The 21,566-nt window shown below is 45.1% G+C and overlaps 1 protein-coding gene across 1 annotated transcript in view; it reads left to right on the forward strand.

Moving 5' to 3' along the window:
• The window catches only part of QRICH2 (glutamine rich 2), a 119,704-nt gene extending 101,944 nt beyond the window's left edge, over window positions 1-17,760 (forward strand). Inside the window, exons 15-16 of the mRNA XM_088482743.1 lie at window positions 11,891-12,007; window positions 17,618-17,760. Coding sequence (XP_088338869.1) covers window positions 11,891-12,007; window positions 17,618-17,760 — 260 coding nt within the window. The remainder of the gene's footprint in view (window positions 1-11,890; window positions 12,008-17,617) is intronic.
• The last annotated feature ends 3,806 nt before the right edge of the window (window positions 17,761-21,566 follow it).

Below are 21,566 nucleotides of genomic sequence, written 5' to 3' on the forward strand. Positions count from 1 at the left end.
CTGTCCATCCTAGTCCAGTCTCTGCCATGATTTTACTTAACTTGTTTTTAATAGTCCCGTTCATCCTCTCTACCTTGGCGCTGGCTTGCGGTCAGTAGGGGGTGTGAAGTCAGCTATTAATACCCATCAGCTTACACATATTTTGAAAAACATCACCTGTGAAATGAGTACCCCTGTCACTGTCGATTTTAGGGATACCGTACCTGCATACAAATTCCTGAACTATTTTCTTGGCAGTAAACGCAGCAGTATTAGTGGCCGCTGGGTAGGCCTCAACCCAGTTGGAAAATACGTCAGTGCACACTAACACATACTTAAGGTTCCTGCAGGGTGGTAATTGGATGAAATCAATTTGTATTACCTGGAAAGGTCCATCATTTGATGGAATGTGGGATGGTTCGGTAGGGAGCGCTTTCCCTATGTTCTTCCTCAAGCAGGTCAGACAGGAAATTGCTCTCTTTTCTGCTTGGGAAGAAAAACCCGTTGCGCACTAGTATGCCCTCACCAATTTACACATACCTTGCTTTACTAGATGAGTCAGACCGTGGGCTGCCTCAGCCAGGCTGGGGTAATATGCTTTGGGGGCTACTGGCTTACCTTGTCCGTCCCTCCAGAGTTGAACACAAATTTTGCATCTCAATTAATTTTAGCATGTCAACTGTTTGAAAAGACATAATTTGTGCAGTTGGAGAAAACATTTTTAACCCTGTTGCCCATTTTGCAGCTTCATCGGCTCTGTTGTTGCCCTGTGACACCGGATCATCCTCACATGTATGGGCTTTACACTTAATTACTGCCACTGTTTTGGGCAGTTGACTTGCTTTTAATAATTGTTTTATGTGTCTGGAGTGTGCAACTGGTGTGCCTGCTGCTGTCATAAAATTTCTCAGATGCCATAGAGCCCCGAAATCGTGCACCACCCCGAACGAATACCTAGAGTCAGTGTAAATGTTAGCAGACTTGCCTGCTGCCATTTCACACGCTCTTGTTAGTGCTACTAACTCTGCCACCTGGGCTGAGTGAGGAGGACCAAGAGGTTCAGCTTCTATGATGTCTGTGTCATTTACAACAGCATAACCTGTACATAACTCACCTGTGTCTGTTTGTCTATGACAACTCCCATCCGTGTAAAAAGTCACATCTACATTCTCTAAAGGTGTGTCACGTATGTCAGGTCTAGCAGTAATGGTCTGATTTAGATATTCCATACAATCGTGTGCATCATTATGTCTGCTGAACTCACCTCCCGCCAGCAACTCGTCCCCTTCTACCCTTTGTACATCATGTTGTACATATGGTAAATACATTGCTGGATTCAGCGTACTACAACGTTTAACAGTGATGTTTGCAGGTGCAATTAGAGCTAATTCAAATTTGGTAAACCTAGCTGAAGAAACATGTCTGGTTTGGGTAGAGTTCAGCAGAGCAGATACAGCATGAGGAGTGTATACAATCATATCATGGCCCAGTACTACGTCCTCACTTTTACTCACCAATAGAGCAGTAGCTGCTACACTTCTCAAACAGGTGGGGAGTGATCTTGCCACAGTGTCCAATTGGGCACTGCAGTATGCAACGGGCCCACTGGCATCACCATGTTTTTGTGTGAGGACACCTGCAGCACAACCATTGGCTTCCGTACAATACAAATCAAAAGGTTTTTCATAATCAGGTATTCCCAATGCAGGTGCTTTTGTCAGACTATCCTTAAGATTAAGGAAAGCTTGCTCTGATTCCTCTGTGTGTATGACACGATCGGGCTTTGAGAAAGTCCTGTAAAGGCAAGGCCAAAATAGAAAAACCTGGGATCCACATTCTACAGTATCCACACATTCCCAAGAAGGTACGAATTTGCTGCTGGTTCTGCGGCAGTGTCATGTTCTGTATGGCCTGGATTCTGTCATTTGTGAGATGTCATAACCCCTGAGTTAGACAGTGTCCCAAATATTTTACTCTGGATTGGCACGGCTGTAGTTTGTCCATAGCAACCTTGTGTCCTGTATGCGAGAGATGAAGCAACAAAAGTTTAGTATCTTTCAAACATGACATAAACGAGTCAGAACATAGCAATAAATCATCCACATATTGAATTAGAACAGATCCATTGGCAGGTTGAAAAAATTGTAAACAGTCGTGCAAGGCCTGGGAGAAGATACTGGGGCTGTCTATGAAACCTTGGGGCAACCGTGCCCATGTATATTGTACACCTCTGTATGTGAATGCGAATACATACTGACAGTCAGGGTGGAGAGGCACAGAGAAGAAAGCAGAATAGAGGTCAATGACAGTGAAATGGGTTGCATTTGGTGGGATCTGCATAAGGATGACAGCTGGATTTGGCACTATGGGGAATTGGCTCTCTACTACCTTATTAACACATCTAAGGTCTTGTACCAGCCTATAACCCCTCCCACTACTCTTCTTCACTGGAAAGATGGGACTGTTGGCTACACTTGCTGTACAAACTAAAATTCCCTGTTGCAATAATCGCTCAATTATTGGAAAAACCCCTAATTCTACCTCCTGTTTTAGTGGGTACTGGGGAATTTTTGGAGCTTGCCTACCGCTTTTTAAATTTACCATTACGGGCTTACGTTTGCCATTAATCCAGTGTCCTGTCCATCTTTAGTCCAAAGGGAATCTGGAATTAGGGACAACATTTCATCTACCTGTGATGGAGTTTCATTTAAAACTGTAGAGTGATACATTATCCTTTGAGGAGTGTCCAACATATCCCGCACCTCGTATACCATTCTCTCTGGGATATCTGAAAATACACCATCAGGGGTGCAATATATAACACATCCCATCTTACATAACAAGTCTCTGCCCAGTAGGTTAGTAGGAGCCGCAGCAGCTAGGAGAAAAGAATGCCTGGTATGCAACTGCCCGATAGTAACCTCTGTGGACTTTGTTAAAGGATAATGTTGCACTTTACCTGTTACACCCATTGTTGGTACTGTCTCGTTGGTCACCTGTAAATTAACGGGAGATTTTATCACTGACCTGGTCGCCCCTGTGTCTACAAGAAAAGGATATTTAGTACCAGCTACATCAACCATCATGACCGGTTCTTCCCTAGTACTTCCCGTTAACCTGACTATCTGTAGACTACAGGTATGACTTGACCCCTAGCGTTGGCTATCACTCTACAATAATGCATTAACGGCCACAATTGTTGGAGCTGGTCCTGTTGGACATTTGCTGGCTTCTGTGCATATCCTTTATGGGGATATCCAGGTACTCTCTAGTTTGGGGGTCCTACCCTTTTTACCAGACAGTTTCTATTTAAAATGTCCTAATTGTTTACAATTAAAACATGCTCGTGGATCAGATTAAGACACCGATTGTTGTAAGATTTGAGCAGGGGGGAAAGGTGGTGGATATGGGTAGGGATATGGAGGATATGGGTATTGTGGGGGGCATGAAGTTTGTGGGTAGTATGGGACTGTGGTTGTGTAGGGTATGTGGGATAGGGCTGTGTTTGCTGTTGCATGGGATTAGTGAGAGCGTGTAGCTGTTCAGGTGTGAGTGTGGGTGCAGATGTGTCTGCTGGCTGTGATGTTACCGTCATTCCTTCCAGAGCCTGGATACTGACAGCCATTAACTTTTCGCTCTGGGTCTCTCTCTTCTTTGAGATGTTTTTATCATGTTCTATGGCAGATTCTATGAGGGTGTCTATTGTGACTACCCTCCAGCCAGGCTGCGAGGTCTGAACCCGGGTCTTTAGGTTCTCTTTAAGACCGTCCATGAGTACCGTGACTATCATTCCCCTGTGGTGAGTGCTATCTTTAATATCCTCTAACCCAGTGTACTGGGTGATAGCCTGCAGAGCCCGGTCGCAATAATCTTCTGCAGATTCACTCTCTTTTTGCTTTATGGTGAAAATTTTGTTCCAGTTAACTACTACTGGAAAATATATACCCAATTGAATTACAATGCGGGAAATGTTACCTTGATTTACTTGGTCTGTTAAGGGAACGTCACCATCCAATACACAATCTGTGATAAATTTTGTCACGTCTATATTGCGTGGTAGATAGGCCCTTAACACCACTCGCCAATCTTTATTAGTTGGCTCATGAGAACTACCCAAATTCCTCAAAAATCTTTGACATTTGGCTAGTTCCTTTTTGGGATCGGGGAAATCATTTATGATGGAATTTAGTTCTGCCCTTGTCCAAGGACAATGCATTACCACTTCCCTCGCGGGCACTACACCGTTCGCATCTGCATTTCCATTCGGAACAGTTATTGTCCGAATGGGATGCAGACCGGCAGCGCTGCTACCCTTGACCTTGTTACCTGGCTGGGGGTTTAATCTGTTGCTGTTGGTATTAACAACTTCCTCTACAGGTGCAGAGGGTGTTAGCACTTCCCTTGCTGTTACCGATGGAGATGGCGGCACCACTCGTGATTGTCATGGTACAGCATGGGAAACGGCAGACATTACAATAGGCTCATCATCCACATTATGAACATTTTCTTTATGGTTGCTTAAGAGAGGGTACAAACTGCTTGTTAAATTTTTATGTTTTTTTTTCGATAACTGTACTTGCACCCCCATCCACATAAGGTGGTGGTGGTGCACGGGAACTGCTGGCAATACCTTCCGCAATGCTACCTTGCTGCACATACGCACTATTTTGCGGCTCGTACGCATTGCAATCCAGCACTGCGGGTGTATTTTCTGGCAATGCGTTCGCGACGCTAGTTTGTGTCGCTTGCACATTTTTAAGCCATGCATCCCCTTCATGCTGCCACTATTTTAAACATTCATAATATTTTACCTTCTTACCTTGAGACCGCATCAGACTGATGTGGTCCCGGACATTATTCAATACATCTTTATCAAAACTACCAATTCTGGGAAACGGTCTAACACTCTTCATCGTTATCTTAACCCATACATCACAATACCTTATTGCATAAGTACAGTAGTTTGTATGCATAATACGATGGGCCGATCCAAGCGGCGCTTCCATTAGCATCACATCATTGTCTAACATCTCTATTGTTTGCATGGCTCTCATCTTGAGACAACTCCTACGTTTTTCAATAATGATTTAAACTGGTGAAAGACAGTCAAGATACTTTCACTTACCTGTGGACGCCTTGGAAAAAGGGTGTATCCACCGAACCCTCTAGATGCTTTCACTCACCTATGGAAGGAAGATGCTCCCATACAATAAAATCCCTTTTTGACTACGTTTCAACTGCTAGGGGGTAGCAAAGTACCCTTTGTGTTCCAGTTGATTTCGTCCACCCTCCCACCAGCTCACAATCACAATCTAGCCATGATTATGCGGTTCAATTATAGTGAGTGTGGCTGGAGGCAGGCCACACGGGGTTAATGGCTGCCACAGCACTGAAGGGGTTAACTCCCGTGCTGTGCCGCCATTTTTAAAAAGGACAAAAAGGCGCCAGGCACCCATTGTAAATGTATACTCTGGGCTAGGCGCTGAGTGTTAATAAGTGTGCTTTTAGTGTTCTATATGACGCGGCCTGGACCCGCTGCACTGGGGGAGTGCGGGACAGGGAGAGCCAGCTCCCACTGCAACCAGCGCTGAAACAGTTAAAGTGGACAGTTTAAAAGCACACTGCACATGGTTCATAGTAACCTGTATTAATATACACATATGGTCCGGTAGAGCGCTGCATCTGCAATGCATTGGTGTATAAAGTGTAGTAGTATAGTCTATGACATGTTTGAACATTTTTTTGTATGTAATATGGGTTTAAATGCACTTATAGAAATGTAACATGTCTTGACCTTTGGAGACAAACTGCTCGTTAGACATCCTCACCTAGGGATGGATATGGTAATTACCCTAGCCTGGCAGTGGAGGGTTGGGTGTTGACTGAAGAAGCCTTTCCTTTGAAATGCGGGCTAGGGAGACTCTGTCTGTATACGATACCAAGCAAAGTTACACAACGATTGAGTTAATGAACGATTTTAGTAAACGATTTTCTACCTTGAAAAAATGAACTAAAATCGTTTACTAAAGTTGTTCATTTACTATGTTCATTTAAATGTAATGAACGATTTTTATGAACTACAAATTATTTTTGCATATTAGCTTAATGAAAATCGTTGAGTTGACAAGTCTGACTGAACTACAAACTACAAACGTGAACGCGCATGAACAATAATCTTTCATCGTTTGACTCAGAAAGTGAACGATTTTTTCAAACGATTATCGTTAAACGATATCGTTTAGCGATAATCATTCAAAAAATCGTTGTGTGTATGCACCTTAAGAGCTTAGAAGTGTTTGTTTTTTCATGATTATTGCAGGAAGACCAAAGCGAATATTATTTCTGGTCATCCTACATAGATATTTTGTCACGGTGTGATATATGAATCAAAGGATGAAAGTAAAAAGCGGTTCCAAACGCCGATGGTAGAGTTTGGTGGTGGCAGCATCGTTACACGCCCACGGCGCAGTGGGCGGAGTCAGTGACAGGTGGTCACTGACTGTGAGTCCGAAAACGCTAACCCGTGACCAGGGCCGGCCTAGGCGAAAGGCGTCCGGTCACAGTGTTCAAATAAGCCTAACAGATCACACACATTGATTACTGAACGCTATAATCACGCTGGGGGCCGAACCCTAACAAAAATAACAAACCATACACCTGCTCTGTGGAAAAGTAAACGGTATGCTGCTACCGAATCACTAGGCCACCTCACTGCGCCTAGCACTTAAGGGTCCTACGATACCCTTAACATTTAGGTCCCGAGTTACGCCCTAAACGAACACTCACAGTTACACACTTTTTTCCTGCGCAGAAAAATACACGTTAACCCAGTTATTGGCAACAATTGAAAAATGTAAACCTCAACGGCTTTGTTCAAACACGTGGCAGCACAACCGTAACTATGTATACGCTATTGTGCGACTAGTCACATACACAATAATGCGACTACTACACAACCGTATGACTTACCCTTAGCTGCATACGCAAAAGTGCGTGTCTATTGCGCGCAAAAATGCTGGTTTCCTTAAACCAGCTACAAAGTTGGTTTAAGGAAACCCCACGAGCAGCCGTCCATGAAGGACCTACCGAGCGCGTAGAATGCGCCGTAATAGGACCCGGTGGTTGTTTGAAAGCCACCACATATGCTTGCCTGATAGTGAAGCGAATCCATCTAGAAATGCTCTGTTTGGAGGCAGGCCAACCTGGACGGGCCACATCAAACCGAATAAACAAAGCATCCGATTTACGGAGGGAGGCAGTCCTTTCAATGTAAATCCGGAGTGCTCTGACTACATCCAAGGATTTTGAATTGGAAGAGTCATCCTTAAAACACCAGAACCACGATAGGCTGGTTTATATGAAAAGCCGTCACCACTTTGGGAAGAAAAGCCCTTTGAGTACGCAGCTCCGCCCTATTCTCATGGAAAATAAGATGAGGGCGGCAGGATAAAGCACTGAGGGGGTCATTCAGACCCGGTCGTTAGCGCCGATGCACTCAGACCGGGTCGATGGCCCCCCACAGAGCATACGCACGACGGCGGCGGCGTGCGCATGCGTGAGACCCGCTACGACCGACAGCGCCGGTCGTAGCGGGTCTCGATCCAAAGTTCGCCCCGTTTGGAAGGCGGACCGGGGGGTGGCAGCCCAAACGGGAACGCCTACCGTTTGGGGGCGGCCAGTGGAGAGCTTCCGGCTCAGACAGAGCCAGAAGCTCTCCCGGGCTTACGTCAAGTGAGACCCTACCCTAGGGTCTCGTCGTAAGCCCCGATGGTCTCTGACCATCGCGACCATCACCGGAGCGGTCGTTAGAGCTGTGGGTGTTAGGCTGTGGGTTAACGACCGCAACAGAGGCGGGCGGTCAGGATGCAAGTGGCCGCCCAGTTTCTGAGCGACCGCTTGCATCCTCCGACCGCCTCTGAATGAGGCCCTGAGTTCTGACACACGCCTTGCCAAAGCGAGAGCCACCAACAGAACCACCTTCCAGGGTAAGTACTTTATCTCCACTCTCTGTAATGGCTCAAAAGTATCAGACTGGAGGAAGGCCAAATCCAAATCCCATGGTGCTGTGGGAGGCACAAAGGGGGGTTGAATCCTCACAACTCCCTGGAGAAAAGTCTCTATATCCAGAAGCAAAGCCAATTTCCTCTGAAAGAAAATGGACAATGCGGATACCTGTACTTTTAATGAACCTAGACGAAGGCCTGCTGTGAGACCAGCCTGAAGAAAAAGAAGGAGACGTGATACCTTAAAGACTGAAGGAGGAGAATTACGTCTCTCACACCAAGCCACATATGTCTTCCATATGCGGTAGTAATGTTGAGAAGTGACTTCTTTCCTAGCCCGAATCATTGTGGGAATGACACTAGACGGAATACCCTTCTTTCTGAGGTTGGCCCTTTCAATAGCCAGGCCGTCAAACGAAGCCGCCTTAAGTCGCGATAAACAAATGGGCCCTGATGAAGGAGGTCGTCCTGAAGAGGCAGTGGCCACGGCTCGTCTATTAACAGATTCTGTATCTGGGAGTACCATGCTCGTCTGGGCCAATCTGGTGCTATCAGAAGCACCTTGATCCCTTCCCGCTTGATTCTTTGAAGCAGGCGCGGAATGAGCGGAAACGGAGGGAATAGGTAAATGTAATGAAACTTCCACAGAGCCGACAGTGCGTCTACTGCAGCTGCCCGTGGATCCCTTGTTCTGGAGTAGTAAACTGGTAGTTGGTGGTTTTAACCTTGATGCCATAAGGTCGGCTTGAGGACAGCCCCACCTTAGAGTTAGTTGCTGGAACACCTGAGGATTGAGAGACCATTCCCCTGGATGAACATCCTGCCGACTGAGGTAGTCGGCCTCCCAGTTTTCTACACCTGGGATGAAGATCGCCGAAATCGCTACTGCGAATTCCTCTGCTCAAAGCAGAATCCTGGTTACCTCCCTCATGGCGGCTCTGCTTTTTGTGCTGCCCTGCCTGTTTATATACGCCACTGCAGTGGCGTTGTCCGACTGCACTCTGCTTGCCTGCCCCTCCAGCAGCGGATGCGCCAGCTGGAGAGCATAAAATACCGCTCTCAACTCTAGGATATTTATGGGCAATCTGGCTTCCTGCTGTGTCCAGTGCCCCTGAAAATGCTTTCCCAGAGTCTCTGCTCCCCAGCTCTTCAGACTTGCGTCCGTGGTGAGGAGGGTCCAATCCCACACCGCAAACCTTTTCCCTGCCAGCAGGTGGGAAGGGTTCAGCCACCAAATGAGAGATGTTCGAGTCTGAGGTGCCAGGAGAACTCTCTGATGGAGAAAAAGGTGGGATCCTGACCACTGGGAGAGGAGATCCAGTTGAAAAGGACGGGCATGAAATCTTGCATACTCAATCGCCTTGAAGGCCGCCACCATCTTCCCCAGAAGGCAGATACAGAGATGCACAGACACTTGGCGATGTTGTAAGACCAGTTGCACCATATGCTGAATGGAGGCAGCTTTGTCTTGAGGCAGGAAAACTCTTTGCTGCACTGTGTCCAGTATCATTCCCAGGAATAGTAAACGCTGTGTGGGGATCAGGGAGGACTTTTTGAAATTTAGTATCCAACCGTGTTGCAGGAGGGTGCTCTGAGTTAAGCGAATGTCCCTTAACAGCCGAGCTTCCGAAGAGGCCTTTATCAATAGATCGTCTAAGTATGGAACTAAGTATGGAAGTAAAGGGAAGGGCCTCTACCGCTCTCTTGGACTGCATCTGCCTGCCATTGACGCAGCCACAGAGCCCTTCTAGCAAATATAGCTAATGATGAAGATCAGGCGGATAGATTACAAATGTCCTTAGACGCTTCTCCGAGGAAAGCAGCCGACTCTGCGATCTGTTCGGCTAACTGAATTAAGTCGTCAGTTTGCGTACCTGTCTTAATCCCCTCAGCCAGCTGCAGCGCCCAGGCTTCAATGGCCTTATTTACCCAGCAACTAACTAGTGCTGGACGCATCAAAACCCCTGCAACTGTATACAAGGATTTCAATGTGTGTTCCATCTTCCTATCCGAGGTTTCCTTTAGGAAAACCGCGCCAGGCACCGGAAGCACCGTTTTCTTGGAAAGACGGGCTACTGACGGGTCCACAGCTGGAGGAGTTTCACATAATCTCCTACTGTCAGGTGGGAAAGGGTAATAAGACAGATATTTCTTAGAGATTTTAAATTTTTTGTCTTGGTGTTTCCATGCGGAAAAAAGAATCTCATCCAGCTCTTCTGATGCTGGAAAGGTAACAGACTGTTTAAATCTTTTACCGAAAATAGATGGTTTTTCAGTAACCTCTAAATCCTCTACATGCAACACCTGGCGTATTGCTGAAATTAAAGCATCCACGCCCTGAGATGCAGGTTTGGGGTCTTCAGGAATGTAAATTTCCTCTTCCTGAACCTCGCCCTCTTCAGTGTCCTGCAACTCCTCATCTGACTCATCCCAGTGTAAGGGATTATGAATCAATCTCTTACTAAGGACTTGAGCAGGAGAAGAAGAAGCAGGTGGGGCCTGGGACATTGCTTTTAGTCCCTCAACAGATCTGGCCAGAGAGCGAGCCCAATCTGGTTCAGCTGCTGTTTGTCTCAGCCTCTCCCTGTCCTTACGAGCGGGTTCCAGCTCTGATGACAGATTTGATATAACTGCAGTCAATTGTTCAGACCACCTAGGCTAGACTTCAAGATTAGTATCTTGAGGTAAAGACACACATTTATCACACAGTAAGGAATCATTAGATTGTCCCTGTGTGAATTTTTCACCACAAGTCTGGCATGAAAAAGACTTTTGTGCAGCTTTAGACCCCTTGGTAGACATGTCTGTTACAGACACCACACCCACACACACAGAGAAAAGGACAGTAATGCATTAACAGATTTTTCAATCACACCACACAGAGACCTGAAAGGGGCACAGAGGGAGATAAACTATAATGCTTGCAGCGCTAACAGAAGAGTGCTGATAACAAGAATAAAAAATGCAAGTGCTGATACACAGAGCACTAGCCTGACTCCTGCACAGCTCTCTCCACCCTGTAGTGCGTGTAAAATGGCCACCAGCGACCTTCTGGAAGCGCTGAGGCTGCTGGGAGGCAGGAGCAGAAGGGAAACTTAGGCTCCGCCCCCCCGCTATAGAGCTCTCAGCGCTAGCGGAGCGCACTGTGAATGCCCGCCGAAATACATGTCCTGGCTCCTCTGCTAACCAGGGAGCCAGGGAACACTAACCTTAACCCTGCCTGTGCTGCCGGCGGCGGGCATATTCTACTGGGTCCCGCGACGTGCACTGCATGTAGTGCGTCTTTGGGTACCCTAGAGACTGAGGTCTCTGTAGCAGGAGACCTCAGCGCCAACCGCATGCAGCAGCGGTGAGGATCTCCCTGGCAGCTCCCTCGGCGCAGACAGGCAGGGGCAGTAGGCTGCCTGTCTGTCCTCATGCTGTAGAGTATATTTCCGGAGCCCTAAGGAGGCTTACGTCCAGCTCCCAGGGCACATTTTTTAGACTGACCTGGGGGGGCATAGAGGGGGAGGAGCTAGCTACCAGTAGATTTTTATTTAAAGGTGCCAGCTCCCGGTTAACACACTCCTATACCCCATTGTACTGAGGCTCCAGTGTCCCCTGGTGGATGAAGGAGAAATAGGGTTTTTATACGGATGTTTTCCTGAAATTACTTTTGTTTGTATTCTTTTCATTGGTTTGCAATAAGGAAAAATATAACATTTCTTAACAAATAACCCCAGCAAACACATGGTGATAAAGAAGGGAATGATTTACTGTACTGTGGTGCATATCAATAGAGAGTAATATAGTCATTCCTTATAATAGATCAGAGAGGATCAATATGGTGGAGCAAAACTCCTGGTCATATAGATAGTTGTATTACCAATTTTACATTTTTCATAATTACCTTTATTTAAATTCCAAAGGGGATTCCAAAACCTGTGCGAAAATTTCTCAGGCATCTGAAACCTCTCTGGCCTCATGGGATATCAGGACTCTGCCCCATCCCCCTCAGAGTGCCAAGCCAACTGGATGCAACTCAGGTATCCTATTTATGAACTGATGTTGTAGTTAGAGGTATATGGAGGAACTTAATGTTATATTTACTAAATTTTTAGAAGTGGAGATGTTGCCCATAGCAACCAATCAGGTCCTAGCTATTATCTTCTAGAAGGTGCTAGATCAATCTAAGTAGAATCTGATTGGTTGCTACGGGCAACATCTCCACTTTTAAACACCCGCACCCAGGGCCGGTTCTAGACATTGTGGCGCTCAGGGCTAAAGTTCACAGTTGCCCGCACCCCCCTCCCCCTTGCGGAACACCCCCAATTCATCACACTGTGGGGCGTGCCAAGCACTTATGAAGGTGCTGGGCTTCCCACAAGCTCTCCCCTCGTGGCGAATAATTGCCATGTCAATAAAAAAAAAAAAAGAGTTCTGAATAGGCGCTGTTAGTAGTTCAAACAAGAGATGGATGAAGTACGGTCTCTTACTTTCTCAATACATGTTTTCTTTCAGAGTCCATCAATTAGTATTTTTTCTTTGTCCCCTTTATCCTTCAATATACCTTTTTCTTTCCTCAAAGGGAACAAGAAAATATATATAGTGTAACTCCATAGGCAATACAGATTAAAAAACAAGCTTTTATTACACTCACATGGTTATAAAAATAAACAAACATATAGCATCGCCAAGTTGATACAATGTAGGGATTCACATGGATACTGGTACCAGAAGATGGAAACAAATGCAAAGATGGGGGTTCCGGACACCCAACCCAATCCTTGGATAGTCCTTTACTCTTTGAGTCCACAGATCCATGTCCCTTCCACTCTTCCACCAAGCTTAACACGTTTCGGATTACAATCCTTCCTCAGAAGCTCCAGGTGTAAGGTGTCTGACTGCCACGTGAGAGGTGATAAGTTTGAGCCCCCAGGTAGGACAGCATTCTAAAACGTGTGTGTTGCTTTTGAGGAAGGATTGTAATTGTAATTGGTTGTAAAGGCTTATAAGGAATCCTTTGGAGTTTTGTTGTGCGGCAGTTATTGCGCCAATCAGTTTTCTTTCTACTTGTTTTTGTGAATAATTGCCATGTGGCAGTAATGCCCTGTAGAACACATTATGCCACACGCAGTAATGCCCTGTATAACACATTATGTCACACGCAGTAATGCCCTGTATAACACATTATGCCACATGCAGTAATGGCCTTTATAACACATTATGCCATATGCAGTAATGCCCTGTACAACACATTATGCCACACGCAGTAATGCCCTGTACAACACATTATGCCACACGCAGTAATGCCCTGTATAACACATTATGCCATATGCAGTAAGAACCTGTATAATACATGCCACAGGCAGTAATGCCCTGTATAATACATTGTGCCACACACAGAAATTACCTTTATAATACAGTATCCCCAATTCAAATTACGTCCCTTATTCATGTTATGACACACAGTGGTGCCCCTTATACACAAGGCCCACAGTAGTAGTGCCCTTAATACAATGCTCACAGTAGTAGTGCCCCTAATACAATGCTCACAGCAGTGGTGCCCCCCATGCAGTGCCCTGATTAGTAGTGCCTGCAGAGGTAATGCCCCTTATAGTAGTGCCCAAGTAGTAATGCCCCCTATAGTAGGGCCCACAGTTGTAATGCCCCCTATAGTAGTGCCACCAGTAGTAATGCCCCCCTATAGCCATGCCCCCTATAGTAGTGCCTCCAGTAGTAATGCCCCCTATAGCCATGTTTCCAGTAGTAATGCCCCCCTATAGCCATGCCCCCAGGCCTCCCTTCTGGAAAAAAAAATACAATTAAAATACAAAAACACAATACTTACCCTTAGGCCCCGCTCCTGCATCCGCTGCTATCCGGTCCGACCGCGGCTCCACCATGGATCTATGGGAGAGACGTCATGACGTCCCTCTCATAGTGCTCTCTGCTGGAGCCGGAGCTCAGGAGTTAGCTCCGGCTCCACGGATCTATGGGAGAGAAGTCATGACGTCCCTCCCATAGCTTTCGGCTGCTGCTGCAGGGAGGGAGCCGGGTGCCTGCTGATAACAAATATCAGCAGGCGCCCGGCAAATGGAGCCTCCCTATGGCGGCTAGCGCTGGGGGGGGGGGGACCGGGACTGTTAGCCCGTCCCTAGAACCGCCACTGCCCACACCTTAGTAAATATACCCCTTAAGAGTCAGGATGACAGCAATGACAGAGACATGTAATATAATAATCATTTAGATGTTGCGACAAATGGAAATGTGTTATAAATAGCTACTGGGTGTGAAATCAATATTCAGCCAATTACAAATAACTATAGCCAAATTATGTTGTTTTATGACAGTCAATTCAAAAATCCCTCAACACCAATTGATGTACTTAAAATTGAATGAGCTATTGTTTAACTAAACCAAAAAAAATGAAGTATAATCTAATGTTATTGGCAAATGTAAAAAGTGGATAAATCTAAAAACATCCGATGAATGTCAGCCAGAATGTTTACGGCAATGGGGAAGACAGGTCAGGGTCACTACAGAAACATTGTTAAAGCAGTCCCGGAGGGGAAAGGGTGTGTGTGGCGGGGAGGGGCTGTTTAAATATAAAACAGACAAGACCTCTATGCCAGTGGATCTCAAACTCGGTCCTCAGGACCCCCACACAGGTCACATGTTCCAGATCACCCAGCAGGTACACAGGTGTAGTCAGTACTCACCAACACATTTTAAAAAATCCACAGGCGGAGATAATTATTTCACTTGTAATTATGTGAGGAGACCTGGAAAACATGCACTGTTTGGGGTCCTGAGGACCGAGTTTGAGAACCTGTGCTCTATGCAAAAGATCTATGTAACGTCGTTCTACCCCTAAACACTGCATTCACTAGAGCACTTTGTGTCCCTCGCACCTCTCCTATACTGCACGCAGAGGTGCATTCTCCCACAAGACCACCACAAGCCCAGCAGAATGTGCTTGCCTATAAACTTGGTTTCCTGGGACCTACTTCTTCTGGCCATTTTATAAACCATATACCTTAATTAGCATAGACTTATTAACATTACATACTTTAATTTATTGCGGAGAGATAGACATTTCAAGGTTTGTTAGTTATTTTAGAAATAGAAATAGTAATTAATGCTAAACACCTGATTTGGCAAAATTATTGACCTTTGTAATCCATCAGTCAAAGCTGTCAATCATTGGCGACATTGAAAATCCGCCATTTAGTAAACCTCTCTCAAAGAGACAGACTTACGCATACACACACGTGCCAGAAAAACTCAAGACAGCTGCTTCCTTCCCAGTACATGCCCACACCCCTGCAGTAAATGGTATCTTCCGCAAGTGAAGTACTATATATTAGGCTGATAGATCTGCAATCTGTTCTCGTATAATTTGCAGTGCGTACCACAATTTAAGCTACTTTGAATGAAGCTTGATAGTAGGTGCTAGAGGTCATCTTCAAAAAATTGACAAGAAATTTGGATTTTTACATGCAATAATTTCAAGGGTGTACCATAACTGCACATCAGGAAAGACACCCAGCGTGCAACACCACTGCTGAGGCTGACGAAACACTGGACATTCGTGGACAGCATAGTTTAGTATGCATTGTAACATCCGACTGGTGTGCGACACTGCCGCATGTAACTGCAACATTTAATGCTGGGGCCACAACAGTGCCGGACTGGCGTATAAATGGCCCACCAGGGGAATGCAGTAGTAGAAGCCCATTCTTAAATTGGTGTGGTCATCCACCACAGTAGCTTGGCTAACCATCAGGCAAATATTGGTGTAGTTTCTATAGAAGAAAACCAAGAACCGAAGTTTTGCAGTGGCCCTGCTTCACGGTAACTGACCCATCCAATAGAGTAACAGTGTACAATTCATTGCACAGTCTGGAACATGATCCCTAGAGGAGGAGATGGGGCCCACTCCCTGTGGGCCAGTAAACCCTGGGCCACAAGTAACATCACTGTTCGAACAGTACAAAGTTCCCTTTGTTTTATAAATTACAGGAACCATCTGCCCACTCAAGTCCCACTGTTGACCCTACAGCACAAGGCTCTGCACACCGCCACTGGACACTGACTGCGAGTGTGTAGCTTGGTCCGACAAGTCGAGCTTCAAACTATTTTGAGCAGATGGGCGATTGAGTGTGTAGAGAAAACCCTACAAGGCAATGGACCCTGCATGCCAACAAGAGACAGTACAGGGCGGCAGTGGCTCAGTTATGTTGTGGAGTCTTTTCACCTGGCACGCATTAGGAGCCCTGATACAGCTGTAGGCATCACTGACTGGCGGAAACTAAGTTACCATCCTTATGGATCATTTGTACCCTTTCATGTTGGGTGCCGGACTGTAGATAGACAGTAATTAGTTAGACAATGTCTAGATCGACCCCAGTTGTTAGTCAATACTATAGATCGACAGGTACAAAAGATCGACACACTAAAGGTTGACAGGTACAAATGGTCGACATGGTCAAAAGGTCAACATGAAAATGGTCGACACAAAAATGATCGACTTTTTTTTTTTAGGGTTAGGCACTTAAGATGAGACAGTGTCCAACGTCATTCCCTACCATCCAAGTGGGCATGGAGGGGGAATAAATCCATGTGGCGAGCAAAGTGAGCCACCGTGCCCGCAGCGTGGCGAGCGACACGAGCCCGCAAGGGGCCGAATGGTATTTACGCCAAAAAAATATTTAAAAAAAAATGTCGACCATTTCCGTGTCGACCTTTTGATCATGTCGACCTTTAGTGTGTCGACCTTTTGTACCTGTCGATCTACTGACTGTCTAACAACTGGGATAGATCTAGACATTGTCTAACTATTTTTTGTCTATCTCTTATACCACACCCTTCATGTTCTGCAGTCACTCAGATGTGAGTAGACTTTCAGCATTCCTCAGAGTTTGGCATCACGAGTTGGCCCCCTTGTTCGCTGGATTTTAACTCAATCGAACACATGTAGGATGCAGTTCAACATGCCATCAATAGCAGGGTTCCACCACAGGCGAACAGAGAATTGTGCAACACTATTCAGGAGGAATGTTGTACACCATCTACTCAGTACGTCGGACAGTTTGTGGAGTCCATGCCCCCATTGTGTTGCTGCTGTAATCCAACTGAAAGGAGGACCCATGTGCTACTAGACAGGTGTCTCCAGTTTTTCTAGCAATTGTGTGTAGCACTAGCAAAACCACAAAATGTTTTTATTAATTGTAACAATTTCACAACAGGCTTTATTTGCATGTTTTCATATATAAAACATGACTGTTTAATACATTGCTTAGTGTATGTTTTAATAATTTTTACCTCCCCAAATAGTCATAGCCTCCCCTTTATTTTCAAGCTTCGACCTAAAGTAATACTGACATAGTATCTCAGACACTGCTGGATCTCATCATATTCTGCTGCTACTCACTCTCCACCATGTAAAAGTCCCAGGTCTGCATGCTCCCCACACTATTTGGGCACCAAGGATGTTGACTATATTAAGCCATGTAAGAAAGCTGTCCCCTGCTAGTGCAACTGTATTAATATTACTGTAGTAAACATGCTGTATTAGCTACAAATAATATATTTTGTCACATTTATGCATTTTAATGTCCCTCATTCTTTTTTTAAATCCTTCGTTTTGTCAGAGACATCAGAGGAGCATCCTAGTTCTGCCTCTCTTCCCCATCTTGATGCACAAGCAGATAGCCCTAGCTGGAGTCAGAAGAATCTAGCACTCCAGATAGATACAACTATCAAGCAGCAGTATGGACAGAAGCTGGTGCTGTAAAACAATCTGAATTTGTAGATTGATATTTAGATTGTATAGTCCATGCACATAGTACATGTTTGCACTGGAATGTTGGGATAAGGTGGCACAATAAAGTAACTGCAGTACATGTTATTTGGAAATGCTTTCCCTAGAAGGGGACACTGCTACATTCATTGTGAAGGCGTATCTTTTTAACAAATAACTATCTAAGTCATTGTAAGAGCATTGGCTTGCTGAACTGGGTAATATAGGAAGGTATGGATAGGGTCCACACATGTAGGCACTTTGTCCAGGATTCCTACTCTCAGCAGTACCCAAGTGGCACTTTATCAGCATTTGTACAGATATTACAATTGGAATGCTTTCCTTTCTTCTCATTACATTCATGTATTACAGACCAAATGTTCATGCGTCTCCTCAAGGTAGCACAAGTTACTAAGCCATTTTCAGAAGATTTAGGTCATTAGTCAATTGAAAAATCTGTCCAGATCATTTATGTTTAAGGCAGGGATGGGGAACCTCCTGCCCGGGGACCGTATAAGGTCCTCAGAATAATTTGGTCTGGCCCTCTGAGCTTTTGTCTGCTAGCTTCATCTGGGTAGCAGGGTGCCTAGAATGGCACACTGCAGCCAGAATCTATGCAGCAGTGCCGTCTGGAGCGTCCTTAGGGCACTTCAGATGGTCACACCGCTGCCCTTACAGCTCCCCGGAGCATCCTCAGGATGCTCTGGGCATTGCTGTAATCACTGGCGATTGTGGCCCCTCCACTATGTGACATCACACGGAGGGGGCATGGCCTGCACCAGCGAACAATGTTATATATAACAAAATAGCCCTCGGCAGAAAAAAAGGTTCCCGACCCCTGATTTAAGGGAAAGAGAATTTGCATTATACATAAGGTTGTCAAACCAGCCATTCTAATCTGGACACATAATATACACAAGCTGCATTGCATATAGAGACTTTTAGGGGTATTCAATATGGGAGCGAAAACTCAGTTTTTGCGTTAATATCGCACCTATGACGTCATTATCGCAAGTTTTAGTTTTACACCGTATTCAATTTCAAATATTTTTCGCAGGTTCGAAAAGTCTTTGATAAAAAACGGGGATAACTTTTCACCACTGAATAGGTGTCGAAAAAAAGTGCAGAATTGGGGTTTAGGGGTGCAGGCTTAAAAAAAATAGCCTGCACCCCTGGGAATGACATTTAAAAAAGAACTGTGTCAAAAAAAGTTTTTAAAAAAATAGGGACACCCCAAAAAAATTAATTAAAAAATTGGGGTGAAAAAAAAAAAATGGGAAAAAATTGTTTAACAATAGGGAAATAGGTTCAGGGCTATTCTGCAAGTATGCGGCATATGTTTTCTAGAATAGATTTATAGCGGCAGGTGCACAAATGCAGAATTTTTAAAAACTTACTTTAGGGACATCAAAATATGCTAGTACCCATTTTCATGTACCCCAAATTTGATGGGACCACTTAAAAAAACGAAAAAAATAACCTAAGTGCTCTTCTGCATCACTTCTTCAATGTCGGGAAAAAACACCTGCTGCGGCTATTTAAATCCCCGACTTTCAATTACAGGCTAAAACGGGGGTACCCATAGTGATCCCCCATGTTTTTACAACTTTAGGGGGGTCCTACAATTTTTTTAAGGAAAATGTCGTAACTTTACGCAAATCCCACTTCGCAGGCTACCGTTTTCGTTAGTTTCATATTGAATACGGGGATAAGCGGACACGCGCCCGATACTTTATCCCAGGTAAAAGCTCCGATATGAAACGTAAACTTCGACAGCGAAGTTTACGTTTCATATTGAATTCCCCTCATAATCACAAATCTCCACCCATTTAGGACACATTGTAAAACTGCACTGACTGCCATAGATTTACCCTTAAGCTGGGTACACATCTGATAGATATATCTGCAGATGATAGTAGTTCAGTGTGTATGTTTTCTCCTGGCCGTGGGTCCTGCTGGCCAGGGGTTGTGATGCGACCCCCTCTCCTGGCCTCTGCTGCAAGTGTACCGACAGTTAGCGGACCACCCATAGAGATATATCTGCCATTGGCTGTGCAGCAGAGCCGACGCTATGTCTGTGATCGACGTCGTTCACAGACATATCGCTGGTACACCCTGGCCGACGGGCACCCGATATGTTGGCCGATCAATTGATCGGCCAACATAGCTGTCAGTGTGTACCCAGCATTAGATAGCAAGCTCTCACCAAAGAATGGGGTAGGTCTGAAGAATTTAGAGTATGAAACTCTTTAGTTATATGTACATGAAAAAAATTAAGTAGGACAGTATAATCACCTTTTTCCTTAATTGTTTTTGGAGAATGGTGCACCAGTGAGTACAGGAAGATGTGTCTTTAAAGGGATTATTTACCGTTCACAGTTAGAGACAATATAAAAGGAAATAAAATACCTTATTTGGACACATTCAATGAAAATTTAATTTTCCAAGGACAAAGGGCCTAATTCAGAGCTGTACACAAGCCCTATAGTTTACATACATCTATGATTGTGTGAGATCGCTTACAGTGCCCCCTAAGCTACAGGATAATTGGCATGCTGCGGCTGTTTGGTGTTATGGACTGGGCGGCAATGGACAGAGTTCTTGAAAATGGGGGCGTCTGCCCCATTTTTGAGGTGTGCCGAGATGAGTGCCTGTGTATTCAGATGCAGTGTCACTGGCCCGGCAGCATAAAAAAACACTTCAGAAGACCGATCACAGAGTGATCTCATGCTGTGTTTTCAGATCCAGCAGCAAATCACAGAAGGCGGCAGGAGGCGTCTACTTACACAAGAGAGTTAGGGTTAGGCTATATAAGGGGTGATTTATGGTTAGGGGGAGGAACAGGGTTAGGGTTAAATATAGCCGGGATGCCACTGTCGTGATTCTGACAGTCGGAATCCCGTACCCAACCCTTTTACACGTTTGTCTCTTATTTGAGTAAATACCCTTCAACACTGCTTCAGCTTACTGATGTTGGAGATCTATGGAGAACAAATCTGGACTTTGATTCAGCATTTCAATAACAGCTTTTCCTTTTCAGCTGTAGGTTGCTGGAGTTTTGCAGATCTCAGCCTGATACAGAGATGTAACCCAATGGTTAGCGTGCATCTCCGATAGTGAGTGGTCTGCACATACGACAGATCTATTCTGTGCAAGTGCAGAACGGGTCCTGCAATCTCGCATGCAGAGCCGTTTTGACCTCGATCACAGTAAGAAGGTGTCTGTTTCCTCCCGGCACCTTCTACATTAGCATTTTAGATGGACGAAATTGCACAGATGCTTGTGTGAGGCTCTGCATTTCTGTCCATCTCTGAATCAATCCCTCTGTCCTGTTGTAACTATGTTTTGGCCAAGTTTCAGTTTTGAGAAAGACAGCCTCACATTTTCTTCTAGAATACTTTAATATAAAGGTGAGTTCATTTTGGATTCAATGATTGAGTCTCTTCCGGCCAAAAAAGAGAAATGACCGCAAATCATCTACCCCTACTACCATGCGTGAAAGTTGATATGAGGTTCCTGTGGTAATGCGTTGGTTTTCACCAAATATTGAATTTTGCATTAGATTTACCCAACTTCTCATTTACAGTATTTCACTTGCCCAGAGGACACCGTCACAGAAGCCTTGCATTTAATTTGGGTGAAACTTTTCAAACCAAAGCTACTGCAATGTAGCCTATAGGGTACCAGCCATGAAAGACATACATGTTCAAACTCAGTAGTTTTCAGATAGTAAAGTCATGAATTTTAACATTTACTATGCAGAGGCCTTTAGATCCTCAGATACAGCCTGGGTGTACATT

Source organism: Taudactylus pleione, unplaced genomic scaffold (genome assembly GCF_031769625.1).
Source record: "Taudactylus pleione unplaced genomic scaffold, aTauple2 ptg000290l, whole genome shotgun sequence".
In the NCBI taxonomy this organism is placed as follows: Eukaryota; Metazoa; Chordata; class Amphibia; order Anura; family Myobatrachidae; genus Taudactylus; species Taudactylus pleione.